The 14,766-nt window shown below is 43.2% G+C and overlaps 1 protein-coding gene across 8 annotated transcripts in view; it reads left to right on the plus strand.

The window, feature by feature from the left end:
- Nucleotides 1-14,766, plus strand: part of DMXL2 (Dmx like 2) — a 68,253-nt gene that overhangs the window by 37,596 nt on the left and 15,891 nt on the right. For 6 of the 8 annotated variants that reach the window (XR_014027698.1, XM_081337476.1, XM_081337477.1 and 3 more), the window contains 12 exons: nucleotides 18-115; nucleotides 307-472; nucleotides 1,236-1,500; nucleotides 2,475-3,508; nucleotides 4,553-4,744; nucleotides 6,335-6,411; nucleotides 7,209-7,339; nucleotides 8,174-8,422; nucleotides 11,632-11,813; nucleotides 12,578-12,708; nucleotides 13,927-14,012; nucleotides 14,359-14,560. Coding sequence is in view for 7 of the 8 variants with exons in the window: in XM_081337476.1 (XP_081193602.1) it covers nucleotides 18-115; nucleotides 307-472; nucleotides 1,236-1,500; nucleotides 2,475-3,508; nucleotides 4,553-4,744; nucleotides 6,335-6,411; nucleotides 7,209-7,339; nucleotides 8,174-8,422; nucleotides 11,632-11,813; nucleotides 12,578-12,708; nucleotides 13,927-14,012; nucleotides 14,359-14,560 (2,813 nt within the window). In the remaining variant the exon portion in view is untranslated. The remainder of the gene's footprint in view (nucleotides 1-17; nucleotides 116-306; nucleotides 473-1,235; nucleotides 1,501-2,474; nucleotides 3,509-4,552; nucleotides 4,745-6,334; nucleotides 6,412-7,208; nucleotides 7,340-8,173; nucleotides 8,423-11,631; nucleotides 11,814-12,577; nucleotides 12,709-13,926; nucleotides 14,013-14,358; nucleotides 14,561-14,766) is intronic. The other 2 variants (XM_081337478.1, XM_081337472.1) reach the window with 1 other exon arrangement.

Consider the following 14,766-nt stretch of genomic DNA (forward strand, 5'->3'; position numbering starts at 1 on the left):
TCTATTCAATACAACAGGTTGCCAAAGCCGCCTTCCAGAGGAACAACGATGCGCTGGACGCTGCTCTTTTTTATCTCGCAATGAAGAAAAAGGCCGTGGTCTGGGGACTATTTCGGTAAGTAAAGCAAGGAAATTGGTCCAGGGTCCGGCATGGTTTACAAGAGGCTTCTTCAAAATTATAAAAACGTGTGCTTTGGGATGCTAGCAGCAGCGTAATCCAGGGTGTGTAGATGTAACTCCAGTTCAGCAGCGTCCAAGGGACCTATTGTCTTGGCTCAAAATGCAGCTCAATCTCTTTTCACACAGTTCCCAGCACGATCAGAAAATGACCCAGTTCTTCAGCCATAATTTCAGAGAAGACAAATGGCGCAAAGCTGCCTTGAAGAATGCCTTTGCCCTTCTGGGGAAGCAGCGCTTTGAGCAGTCGGCAGCTTTTTTCTTATTAGCGGGATCGTTAAAGGACGCCATCGAGGTATGGATTCCAAGCCACCGTGTCTCCCTCAGAGGGAGGCGGGATGGATAGGTAGATGGACAGACATGTTGATCTGTGGATGGATGAACAGCCAGACAGGTGGATACATGCATGGATGGGTGGATGGATAGACAAAGAAGTTGGTGGTGCAGATGGAAGGACAGATGGATAGGTGTATAGATGGACTGGTGGATGGATGAGTGGACATGTGGATGGATGGATGACCAAGTGTGTGGATGGACAGACAGACAGATGAGTGGTTGGCTGCAGGAATGGACAGAAAGACTGATAAGTATATTCATGGATGGGAGATTGTGTGGATGCACGAATACACAGATAGGTGTGTTGGTGGATCAATGGACAGATGGGACATTTTGTCAGTGGACTGATGAACAGATGGTTGGATGGATGAATGGGTGAGTACTGAACAGACAGACAGATGTGTAGGTGGATGGCAGGTTGGATGGATAGGTACATCAGTGGACAAACAGATGTGTGGGTATGTGGGCAGAAGGGTGAACAGATGGATATGTGTTGATGGACTGATGGGTGGGTAGTTGTGTTGGATGGATGGACAGGTCAGTGCATTGTATGGATGGACAGACAGATGGATTAGAGAGTGTGTTAGTGGACCATCAAGTGGAGAATTTATTTCCTTTATCTCTGCCCTTAGTTTAATGTTGGCTTGTATTTTATAATTTTGCTGTTTGATAAATACATGGTATTTAGGAGACCTTGTTTGTGCTTCCCTTCCCACCCACAGGTATGTCTTGAGAAGATGGAAGACATCCAGCTGGCTTTAATAATTGCTCGCTTGTATGAGTCTGAGTTTGAAATCTCCTCCACCTACACAGCCATCCTTTATGAAAAGATTTTGGGCTGTAAGAAAGATGGAAGCGGATTCTGTTGCACAGAATTGCACCCAGATCCTTTCCTGAGAAGTCTGGCCTACTGGGTAATGAAAGAGTACACAAGAGCCCTTGACACCTTGTTGGAACAAACCCCCAAAGAAGAAGATGAAACTCCAGGTGAAGGAATGTCAGATTATTTGGAGAAACTCAGTCTTGAATGGGGAATGTAGCAGGTTAGATCTGTGGAGTCTTTGGTGGCCTCTTGGCTTGTTTCCTTGCAGACATTTCGTTACCCAACTAAGTAACATCATCAGTGCAACCAAGCTCAGACCAAGAACAACAAGGACTCTCCACAGTTCAATCCTGAGCGACAGATACTCTCTTCTAAAGATGTATTTGTTGCACAAGATGCTGGTAGTTAAGTTGTATGTTTATAAACATACTTAATGTGGTTAACATGGCTCGTTCTTTGTTCAGACTCACTTAGATTTGTGTAATTATGGGTCATTTCAGAGAAGATTCTTGGGGATCTTCCTAACTTTACAGAACAGGTTCATTCATAAAGGGGTTCAGAAAAATGCCTCTTAATCAACATCTAGTTTAATTCGGGTGAAGAACTTAGAGATCAGCAGCCTCGCAAGATCTACCAAGACTGCTAGGTTGTGTAACTAACCAACTAGCCACCCATCTGCCATAGATCATGTAGAGATCTTGTAGCAGGTTCAAAGCCACCAAATAACGTTCTATGAGGATTCTCAACCACCCAGGTCATGGCTGTCCCAGAGATGCTTTTTCCAAAAGGCAACTGGACTTCCTTGTAGTTTTTCTTTGAAAACATTTTGCTTCTCATCCAAGAAGCTTCTTTATTCTGACTGACTTCTCTTCCCCACCAGTCAGTTAGAACTGAAGAAGCTTCTTGGATGAAAAGCGAAACGTTTTCAAAGGAGAAAAAAATATTTAAAAAACAAAAACAAACCAAGACTGTCCAGATGTCTTTTGGAAGAAGCATCTTTGGGACTACCAAATAACATTGCCTTTCTTGATTGGAACCCACAGATATTCTTTGGTTTCCAAGGGGCCACTAGGCTGCTAAATTTGGTGTGACAGATGTTCAGTGTAAGCTTCAACAACCTTGTTTCCATTTTCCCTAGTTATTGTCAAATCCTGCAACCCCATGGTGTTCAGTTTCTACAACTACCTGCGTACCCACCCCTTGCTCATCCGAAGGAATTTCTGCTCGCCTGATGGGACATTAGCAACGTTGGGATTGCAGGCAGACAAAAGTTTTGTGGACAAGATTAACCTCATTGAACGAAAACTCTTCTTCACCACTGCAAATGCTCATTTTAAAGTCGGTTGCCCTGTCCTAGCCCTGGAAGTGCTTTCAAAGCTTCCCAAAATAAGAAGCAAGTCCACACTTTCACCCAAGAAAGGGGAATCCACACCAGTAATGCAGAATGGTCTGGAGGTAGACGAAGGCAGCACAGTAGTTTGGTCACAGCCGGTGAGCACCACGGAAGCTCATTCCCTAATTGACTGGAGCACACCAGTGATAACATCCGAAGACGAACCTCTGAAACTTGACTGGGAGAATGACCAAAGCAGTCTGCTTGAGGAGGAAGAGGAGGAAGGTTTGACGATGAATGACCTGGGAAGTAAAGAGCAAGAGGCCCCAAGTCCTGATCCCAGTCAAGGCAAGGAAGGCGAGGTCGACAAAACGGAGGTCGACGTGATCGCTGAACAACTCAAGTTCCGCGCCTGCCTAAAGATCCTCATGACGGAGTTGAGAACGTTGGCCACCGGCTACGAAGTAGATGGCGGGAAGCTCCGCTTCCAGTTGTACAACTGGCTGGAGAAAGAAATTGCCGCCTTGCATGAAATTTGCAACCACGAGGCAACCCAGGACAAAGACGACGGCCAAAGCGATGGCCAAGTCAGCGGGGATCTCTTGGGTCACCAAGAGATGGGAGAGAAGACTCCGGTGGGCTCCTACGAGTGGCATCAGATCGAGCGGCGACGGCTGCAAGCCAAGCGAGAACACGCCGAGCGGCGGAAATGGTGGCTCCAGAGGAACCAGGCGCTTCTCCGGGTTTTCCTAAGTTATTGCAGCCTGCATGGGGCACAGGGAGGAGGCCTGGCTTCTGTAAGAATGGAGTTGAAGTTCTTGCTACAGGAGTCTCAGCAGGTAAAAAGGGGGGGTAGCATCCTCACTACATTTCTGCAGCAGTTCCCCTTACCCAAGTAGTCCTCACTTTACATCTATTCATTTAGTCACCGTTCAAATTTAAAACAGCACTGAAAAAGGGACTTAGGGCCACTTTTCTCATTAAGATAAGACCGTTGCAGCATCCCCATGGCCACGTGATCAAAATCCGGACGCTCAACAACTACGGTAACTCATATTTATGACGATTGCACTGTCCGGGGGTCACGTCATCCCCTTTTGCAACTTTCTGACAAGCAAAGTCAATGGGGGAAGCCCGATTCACTTAACAGCTGGGTTACTAACTTAACAGCTGCATTCATTCACTTAAGAGCCGTGGCAAGAAAGGTCGTAAAATGAGGCAAAATTCAATTAACAACTGTCTCAATTAGCAGCGGAAATTTGGGGCTAATTTGTGATGATGATGATGATAACAATAACAATAACAATAATAACAATAACAATAATAAAGTTGGAAGGGACCTTGGAGGTCATCTAGTCCAACCCCCTGCTCAGGCAGGAAACCCTATACCATAAGGCAAGGACTACCTGAAAGGTCTTTGCAATAAAGCAGAAAAAATGCATTTAGGGTTTGTGTTTTCAAGATTAGAAAGAACTATTCTGATATCCCACATGTAAATTGAGGAGACAATTTCAAAGTGGAAGAGACCAGATAATGCTCATGAAGGCATACAGTATTTATATGTACAAATTAACTCTGACTCTTGCTGTAGTTTCTATTATATTTTCCACTTGGATTTATGATTAAATGGATAATAGAAAAGAAGTGAAGGGGTTTTTTTCCCCGTCACCTGTAGAGTAAGAAGCTTCTTCTCTATGTTTCTTTATATTCTTTCTGCACGTCTGCTTTTTCCTTTCTGGTCCTTTACTGCTTTTGCTCAATATTTGTTTGTGCTGGTTTTTACATTCTTTGGAAAACTTTTAATGTATTTTTTTCAGGAAGAAAGAGCAATGGTATATTCCCAGGTCTGCCATTTTATTTTTATTTTTTCCCCCTCCCATCAGGAAACTACTGTCAAACAGCTACAATCACCACTTCCGTTGCCCACAACGCTACCCCTACTCTCAGCCAGCATTGCGGCCACAAAAACGGTGATCGCCAATCCTGTCCTCTACTTAAACAACCACATCCACGATATCCTTTACACGATTGTCCAGATGAAAATGCCCCCCCATCCCAACGTTGAAGATGTCAAGGTAATAAAATGGGAAACGCCACCTTGAGTGCCGAAAGGACAGGTTCAAAGAGGTGGACATGGAACTTCTGTCTATATGAGGTTGGATTGGATTGTCCGGGTCTCTTCTGCTTGCAAAACAGGACGTGTTCTTCTGTGTATTGCTGAACTACAGCTTCCACTTTCCTTATCATTGGCTACTTTGGGAGGTGCTGCATGGAGCTGTAGTATAGATACTGTTGAATCATAAGGTTGGAAGGGACCTTGGAGGTCTTTTCATCCAACCTTCTTTCCAAAGCAAAGGTCTTCTAGTACAGATACTGCTAAATCATAACCTGTTGGGAGGGACCTTGGAGATCTTTTCATCCAACCTTCTGCCTCAAAGCAAAGGTCTCAGACAGGTGGTTCTCCAACCTTTGCTTGAAAACCTCCAGTGATGGAGCATCCCAAACTCCATGAGGCAGGCTATTTCATGCTAATTGGCTCCCAATGTCTTTTCATCCAGTCTTTTGCCCAAAGCAAAGGTTCTGCCCAGGGAATTCTGGGAGTTGGAAGTTCACAAGTCTTAAAGTCGCCAAGTTTGAAGACCCCTGTTCTACAGGCTCCAGTTTCCCAATCCTGAATTTTTCCACCCTACCTCCAAAGAAGGTAGGATTGCAGGATGCAATCTCTAGAAAGACGTTCCCTGAGGATGGGCTCCAGCACAGGTCCAAAAGCTTAGGAGACTAAACCCCTGGTCTCAGTGACCAACCCAGATTGCATCCTGCAACATTATCGTGGGACTCGTATATTCGCCTTCGTTCGAAAGGACGGTCTTCTTATATCCTTCTCCCTTCTTTTCTTCACCAGAATTTTGTATGGAAGACTAAGAAATGTTAACTGGCTTCCATTCATGCTTCAGGTCCAACGTTCTGATCATTGCACCAGGCCTATTCCTATCTTAAGGGGTGCCAGACTCTAGTAAGCAGCATTGATCCTGTTGCACACTTGCACTAAGACCACAGACCCATTTGCTTTCTTGATAGAGCACTTTTGCTTGGAAAGTCAAATATGGCAGCAATTCAATATATGATATAATATAGTAAAGTTGGAAGGGACCTTGGAGATCATCTAGTCCAACCCCTTGCTCAGGCAGGAAACCCTATACCATTTCAGACAAATGGCTGTCCAGTCTCTTCTTAAAAACTTCCAGTGTTGGAGCATTCACAGCTTCTGGAGGCAGGCTGTTCCACTGATTAATTGTTCTAACTGTCAGGAAGTTTCCCCTTAGTTCCAGGTTGCTTCTCTCCTTGATTGGTTTTCATCCATTGCTTCTCGTCCTGCCTTCAGATGCTTTGGAGAATAGCTTGACTCCCTCTTCTTTGGGGCAGCCCCTGAGATATTGGAACACTGCTATCACGTCACCCCTCGTCCTTCTCTTCATTAAACTAGACATACCCAATTCCAGCAACTGTTCCTTATTATGTCTTAGCCTCCAGTGTTGCTCTTCTCTGTATTCTTTCTAGAGTCTCAACATCTTTTTTACATTGTGGTAACCAAAACTGGATGCAGGATTCAGCCAGGAAATGTATTCATAATATCCTAACCAGTTTTCTTCTGCTTCCATTTTTAGGTCCATACTCTCTATTCTTTAGCTGCTTCCCTTTCTGCATCAATTTATCAAGCCTTGTGTGACAGCCACAGCTACAGGTAAGATGTCCTTTGCTGTTTCTTCTCCCCAGCATGGCTTTGTTGTTCTCCTTTGTGGGACAAAACATGAGGTTGTCACAAGATGTGTTGCAATGCTAACTGTGCTCACTTGGAGCTAAAGGCAGGATTTGATGGAAGGATAGAAGCCATTTTGGATTTTTGTTGAGCGGTGAAAAAAGATCCAGCTTGATGGAATTAGTTACCAAAATTGAGATCCAGAGCCTTGAAAAATATCTCTGCAGTCATATAGTGGTGTCTGCAGTTGGTAGTCAAAATCTTCAGGATGGAAGGTGTGAGATTGTGATTCACAAGTCCTGCCCTTTGATAATACACCTTATGAAGCGGTATGGCCGGGGTTGTGACACCACATCTTTCACCTGGCAGATTTTGATTGCCTAGTGCAAGGGTAGGCAACCTTGGCTCTTTTATGACTCCTGGACTTCAACTCTAGGAATTTCTGAGCCGGCATGGCTCAGCATGGAAACCTCTCCCTTTCCCCTCAGCGTGGCTGGGCTCAGGAATTCTGGGAGTTGAAGTCCACGAGTCATAAAAGAGCTGAGGTTGCCTACCCCTGCCCTGGACCAATTCTCTTTCATCTGCAGGTTGATTGCGTGTGTGCGTGTGTGTGTGCGCGCACACACATGGGGTCTTATTAAGGCTATTCTAGAGCTTCTGGCCCACTGGGTTTTTCTGCTTCAAACAATGACGTGCACCCTGCCACTAATTTGCCAATTTTGCTTTGGTGTAAGATGTTTCTATTCTGAGGTGAAGAAAAAAAAATTAAAACTTCTTCTTAGCAGTCAGACAGAAACCAATCAGTTCACAGGAATGGTTTACCAAGGGCTGCTGCTGAGTGACCGTCGGCGTCTGAGGACAGAGAGCATTGAAGAACACGTCACGCCGAATTCGTTGCCTGCTCAATGGCCTGGTAAGAAAAGCCAGCCATGTCAATGGCTCCATTCAAGCATTGCACCATCAGCTAGATAGTTAGATTTCACTCCAAAAAAAATAAGTATTTTGAACTGAACTGGTAGTATTTTAAGCTCAGGACTTTTCCAATAAGAACTGAATCAAGCAAGTTCTGTTTTTTTAAAAAATGTTTGCCCGCCCTTATCCTTATCGTCTTGATTGTTTAAATAGCCTCCTCTAAACTTTCAAACAGCTGGATCATTAATCTTTCTTCCATAAATTTACACCCCTATTTTTTTGAGTAAGGGGAAGCGTGTGTTCCTTCTTTGGAAAGGGTGAGGTTTTGAGCGATGCTTTAATGATGCCCTGTGGGTAACCTTGCAGACTCATCTAGGCAAAAGAAGCCACCATTGACAATTTGCCACGGCCAACTCACCCCGGCCAATTTGCCACTGGACAATTTGCTGTGGGACATAAGTTACACCAGGGGTCTTCCAACTTGGCCCTTTTATGACTTGTGGACTTCAACTCCCAGAATTCCTCAGCCAGGCATTCTGGGAGTTGAAGCCCACAAGTCATAAAAGGGCCAAGTTGGAAGATCCCCTGAGTTACACTAATGCCAAAGAAACAGTGGAACAGAGTCATTAAAGAAAGGATGCAAAAGGAAGGACAAAATGAAACGTGAATGACAAAAATTAAAAAATTTTTTACATTATTTTAAATAATTAAATTGAATTGTTAAATTGTCCCGTGGCGAGTTGGCCCATATTGGGACTAGCCATGGGGTGGGGTGAGTTGTCCCCTTCCGTCTCAATGGTGCCCATCACCAGTTCGTTGTTCTCTCTTTTCCCAGGTGTGAGTTCCCTACTCAATCTCTTAAATTCAGCCCAAGATGAAGATCAGCCAAAGTTAAACATCTTGCTTTGTGAAGCTGTGGTGGCTGTCTACCTGAGCCTTCTGATCCATGCTCTTGCCACAAATGCTTCGAACGAATTATTCCGGCTGGCAGCCCATCCTCTGAACAACCGAATGTGGGCAGCGGTGTTCGGAGGAGGCGTGAAACTTGTGGTTAAGCCCAGGCGGCAATCAGAAAATCTTCCAGGTAACTCTTCAAAGGATTGTGAACCTTGGAGAAGTTCTCGTAATCAGAAGGAATGCCTTCCTAGTCCTGAAATCACAGTTGAGCTTTCTGCCTCCACGAGGCTGTTCCCCCAGGATTAAATTACGTCTCCCCTATGCCGAGATTTAAAGGGATGCTTTTCAAAAGGCCTAATGAAAACATTGCGTTAATGCGGGTGTGTTTTTGTCTGTTTGTTTGTTTTTGAGGTGGATGACTCTCATTTCCTGCTATCTCCTCCTCATAGCTTAGTCTCCTCTCAATGTCTTGGCATACAGGATGAGGAAGCAGCGAAGAATGAGAGAAGGCCAGGTGGAAACATCTGGCACGTGCACCTTTATAAAACCCAGCATAAATCAGAGTTAGACTTTGTTCAAACTTGGATGAGAGGACACTAGCAAACAGGAAGACCATTAGCTGGCCTAGAGTTGGGGGAAAAAACAGTCCTGGAAGAAGTGGGAAAGTGATGGAGGACTGAAGAACTGAAGGTCTATGGAGAACTGGTGTAGGGGTGAGGCTAGGAGAACGGAGATCCTAAGCTGGTTAATGTCCACCTTAGCCATGAAAGCTCAGTCAGGAACTTTTGATCCACCTCCAATTCTTGTTGCTATGGGGAAAAAAATTGAAGGAGTGGGAACATAATTGTGCTGTCAACAGATGATGCTCAAGGGAGCTTTTAAGTACTGCCAGAAGAACTAAGAATGGAACTTGTACAACATTTTTGAAAATTTCTAGGGCCTTCTGTCAATGAGCTACAGTTAACATAGCAAGACCTGGTAGAACCTCAGACAATGTTGAGTTGGAAGTTAGATTTATTTTTTTATTTTTTTAATTCCATTTATATCCCGCCCTTCTCCGAAGACTCAGGGCGGCTTACAAACTTAGCAGTAGCCTTCATTCTATGTATATGCCTGCTTATTAGGGCTTTCACACACACCCCCAAGCGGCATTATTACAAAGTCAGCTTAATTGCCCCCAACAATCTGGGTCCTCATTTTACCTACCTCGGAAGGATGGAAGGCTGAGTCAACCTTGAGCCTGGTGGGACTCGAACCTGCACTAATTGCAGGCAGCTGGTGTTACTTAAGGAGGCATTAGCCCACTGCTCCACCAAGGCTCTTAGATGGGGTGGACCTTCAGTTGACCTCCTGCTCTAAAGCCCTCTTTGCCTTATATGAGTTATAAACAAGCCACAGCAAGACAAACCACATTAGACAAACCACAGGGTGGGCTTAACTGAAATATTATCTCTCCAAACATGTGACAGAAGCAAGACAAAAGAGTCAGCACTTAGACATTGGTTTTTCTCACATTTAGAGAAAATTCGTGGTTTATTTATTCGGAAGGAAGAGAGAGCTTGAGGTTTTTTTTACCGGACACTCCTGTTTTCTGCCCATTATCACAAGGCAAACATACACGGTTCCAGCCCGCAGACCGTGACAATCACTCAACTTCTAATCTGTTCAATTCAGATAAACCGCCACACTTATCCACCAACACAGAAACCATAACATCCTTCGGCAATTCACAATTACCCCACCACACTGCTCTATCGGGCATCAACCAAAGCACGGCTGGCTGTGATAGTTGCCCTCTGGATGGTGAGGAATATGTGTGCTGGTGGGCATGTGGTTTATACTCTTCTAAAAATAGGTCCAGTCCTGGATCTGTTGCATGGATTTTAATCTTTCCCTTTTTTTTGTTGAGATGTGTCGCCTTGTTCTGCTTGATCTGTTGTTCTCTCTTCTTTTTCGTAACTGGAGATTTATTTATTTTTTAAGGGACTGTGTGTTATTTTTCTATCCTTTCTCTTGTAATCAATAGAGGTGTCATGTTATCTGGATTTTTTCTTTCCTCCAAAGTTAAAATGGAGATTAGAATTAGGATTAGAATGGGTTAGCAAATCCTGACCTATGATTAGAGCTTGCTTTCTGATGACAGTGGATATTTATGGGTATTCCATCTTTCTGAAAGTGTTTTAAAAAAACTGGTTTCTAAGTTAAATTTCCCTGCTTTCTTTTCTTCTGATTCCCACAACGTTTGTTCCGTTTTGTTTTTCACTTCTAACATTTCTTTAAATCCAGTAGCCAGTCCAGTTTCTGGTGATGCACAGGACACAACGGAAGGTCTGTCAGGTTTTGCTGTGTAATCTGATCCAACCTGTGTGAGGAATAAAACTTGTTCAATCAGGTTTTAGTCAGTTTGCAGTGTAGTCAAATGTTGTCAAAGGCCATGCGCAGCAAAGAGCGGTCTTACGAACAAGGTGGGGATAAAACTGGGCTGTTGATCTGTTTCCATCTCCAATATCTTATACAAAATTTCTTGGCTTATAGGCGGCCAGAAGCCTATACAATCTCTGCAAGAAATAAGACTCTACGATGCATATGAGGATAATTTGGCATTAAGTCACCCACTTCATCACATTTAAGGACAGACCTTTAAAATCATGCAAGTGTTTTTCCTCTTGACATTTCAAACTATTTTACCACTGAGCTTTACAAGAGATTCCCTTAGGAGAGAACCTATTGAATCTTTATTTTGATTAACCAGTATTTCAACCGGCCCTGCTCCTATCGACAGTTCTATTTAAAAAGGGAGGAGGGGAAAAAAATCAAATAAGAATATTTTACGCTTAGAGTTAATTGAGACGAAACCCCTTCTGCTATATTTTTTAAAAAAACTTTTCTTGCTGAACGGGCTCTTTTTAAGCCTGTTTTGATTGAGATTTGACAACATTTGATCAACCTCAGAGAAGCGTATTTATCAACCGTTGCTGGTAGTTTGTATTAGATTGGTAGATCCAATGTAGATAGAGGTGTGTTTTTGAAATTTGAGCATGTTTGCGGTAAAATAAGAGTTATCTTCAGCACTGCCTAGTGAATTCTTCTGAAAAGATGCCACGTCGTGTGGTTGACAATGAACAAGTATTGATTCTTCTCAAACCATTATATTGCAAGAATGCCCACAATTTCAAGAAATCTGGTGGACATCATTCCATTTCACAGGCTCTTCCTGAAGATTACCAGGACCTGTTTGTTTGTTTGTTTATTAAAAATTCTAAGCGTAGTTTCCATGCGATTTTCCTATATTTGCAGTTCTACAACTTGAAGTTGGCACTAGGGAATCAATGATGAGCATGCCAATTTCTCCTCATCGTTTGGCGATGTATTTCTTTAAACTCTTTCTCTGCTTAGCCCCTCCAGTCCCTTCGGAAGAAACAGATAAGCATCGCCGGAGGTTCAACATGAGAATGCTGGTGCCTGGAAGACCCGTGAAGGAGAATGTGGTCCCTCCCCCGGTCCCGGCGGAAAGACCTTCTTACAAAGAAAAATTTATCCCCCCGGAACTCAGCATGTTAGACTATTTTGTGGCTAAGGTAAGCTCCCCATGAACATCAGAGTAACAGAGTTGGAAGGGACCGTGGAGGTCTTCTAGTCCAACCTCCTGCTTAAGCAGAAAAACCCTGTGGCATTTCAGACAAATGGCTGTAAAACCTCCAGTAATGGGGCGCCTACAACTTCTGGAGGCAAGTTGTTCCACTGGTTAATTGTTCTCACTGTCAAGAAATTTCTCCTTAGTTCTAGGTTGCTTCTCTCCTTGATTAGTTTCCATCTGTTGCTTCTTGTCCTGCCTTCAGGCGCTTTGGAGAAGAGCTTCACTCCCTCTTCTTTGGGGCTGCCCCTGAGATCTTGGAAGACTGCTATCATGTCACCCCTGGTCCTTCTCTTCATTAGTCTAGACATACCCAATTGTCGCAACCGTTCTTTATATGTTTTAGCCTCCAGTCCCCTTTGTTGCTCTTCTCTGCATTCTTTCTAAGAAGCAGGCCTGATTCAGTTCTGTGAATCAGGGAAACCAATCCATTTCCCTTCCGATCCTTTTCATTGAATCCTAAAAGGTAAAGAGTTAGAAGGAACCCCTTTTTTATATAGGAATTGTGATGATCACCATCCCTGATGGTCATCCAGGCCCATGATCCCCCAGGTTACCTCCTCCAGCGTTGAGTAGCTCTACCCATTAGGGCATTTTTTTTCATGACCACTGAAGTCCTCCTGTGTCTCTGAAATGAAGCAGCTTCATTTGTGCGAATGAGATCTGGAAAAGCAAATTTTGAAGCCTCTCTTTGTCCTTCCTTTACAGCCCTTCCTTCCTTTTTCAGACAGTGGGGTGATGTACGATTCTGATGAAAGCATCCATAGTGAGGATGACGATGAGGATGCTTTTCTCTCAGATATGCAGATTCAGGAGCACAAGGATGCCAATTCATACAGGTAGCAAACCACCAAGCTGGAACATTCAGGAAACTCACCCGAAGACGTCTCTTTTTCTCCTGCTATAAACAATACATGCACTTGTGGTTCTAGCCCACTGTTGTGTTGCCTTGACCTTTGTCATTCTAGTCCACTGTTGTGTTGCCTTGACTTTTGTCATTCTAGTCCACTGTTGTGTTGCCTTGACCTTTATCTTTCTAGTCCACTGTTGTGTTGCCTTGACCCTTGTCATTCTAGCTCACTGTTGTGTTGCCTTGACTCTTGTCTTTCTAGTCCACTGTTGTGTTGCCCTGACCCTTGTCGGTCTAGCCCACTGTTGTGTTGTCTTGTCTTGGTGATAGGAGTTGGAAACACAACACCTATAGACAACAGGAATATCACTTGAAGACCATCCTTCATTCCAAGGAATAAACATAAATATTTCCCAAGCCAAACTACCCCAAGTTTCACTGGCTTTCTGGGAAATGTCAGAGATGTCCCAAAGTTGAATCACCTAGCAATTTGGTTTGAAGTTTTGTGGGTGGGACTGGAAAGCTCAAGTACAAGTAGTCCTTGCTTATCAACTACTTATCAACTATCATTCAGAGTTATAATAGCATTGAATAAGGAGACTTATGATCAGTCCTCAAAGTTGTGGAGAATGATTTTTTTAAAAAAAATCAAAACAACCTAGATTTTTAGTTAAGATACAGTGAAATGAGAATATCCTTTTGATCCTTCTATGAAAGTTAGCATTATATACAAGCACCAAATTATATATTGTATATGTGAATTCAATGTATATTCACTTAGGAGAAAGTCTGCCTACCAGCTAAATAGGGATTGCAGTAAATGAAGTGGGACCTCCTGTCCAAATAACAGGTGCACTAATGTTCCCTGTCCTGGGGACCCACCAAAGATAGGAACTAACTCCCAGAATTCTCTGCAATGGCCACACTAGAATTCTGAGAATTGAAGTCCATAGATCGTACAACTTTGGAAAAGCCTAGTATGTAGAGTTAGGACTTGAATTAGCTTGTAAAAGATGGGACATCCAAAAATAAGGCTTAACCTTTGAGTAGCCACAATCTAACATTAATATTCAATACATTCAACATATTCCTTTCCTCTTTTTTTTCTTTTAAAATATAGTTGGATGATAAAAGTTGAATGCAGCATATATCTTAATTTTTCTTCTCCCTCACTGCATAAAAAATTAAAATTTCTTCTTTTGTGCAGCTGGGCTCTTATCCATTTGGCAATGATCAAACTTGCTCTGAACAATATTAAGAACTTTTTCCCCATTACCGGCTTAGAACTATCTGGTGAGTTGCGTTATGCTTTCAATGATCAGAAGCGCTTGCTCTATGTTTTTCAACCCAACAAATTAAAAATAATGAATTCAATGGAATGCGTCTACTTCTTCTCGTCACAAATCATATTCTTCCCCATTTGGTCTTCTGAAGACCAAATGAAACTGCAAAGTAGAACAAATGCAAAATAACAGAAAAGACATTCACTATAAGATGGGCGGCTGTATAAATGTCTTAAATAAAATAAAGTGAGGCAGAGATGTTTGCAGAATTTGAAACTTCCTCTAAAATGAAGTATCCAGAAATGGGCTTGTGTTTTATTTGGGAGAAACGAACCACAAATGTGTTCACGTTTCAGAGCTTCCTGTCACATCACCTCTGGGTACCGCTGTGATTAAAAATCTGGAGAACTGGGAACAGATCCTGCAAGAAAGAATGGACCGCTTTGAAGGTCCCCCACCAGATTACATCAATACTTGTTTTCCCGAACTGGGGGTAGGAGCCGGAGCAGCTGCGGCCCGAATCAAAGCAATGGTTGATCCTGAAAACACACCATTTAAGTAAGAAATGCTTTATTTCGAAGGAGGAGGGGACATCTGAAGTTGGTCTTCCAGATGTGGCAAGGCTACCAAGTTCCAGATTTCCTGACCAAGCTGGTTATGGCCATTTTCTCAGCACAACTGGAAGGGACTTATGGGAGAAATCTGTTCTAAGCTTTGATGGGAATCCATGTCCTCCAAACATTCTTCTCCAGATGTATTAGAAT

This window comes from Vipera berus, assembly GCF_964194415.1.
Source record: "Vipera berus genome assembly, chromosome: 12".
Classification (NCBI taxonomy): Eukaryota; Metazoa; Chordata; class Lepidosauria; order Squamata; family Viperidae; genus Vipera; species Vipera berus.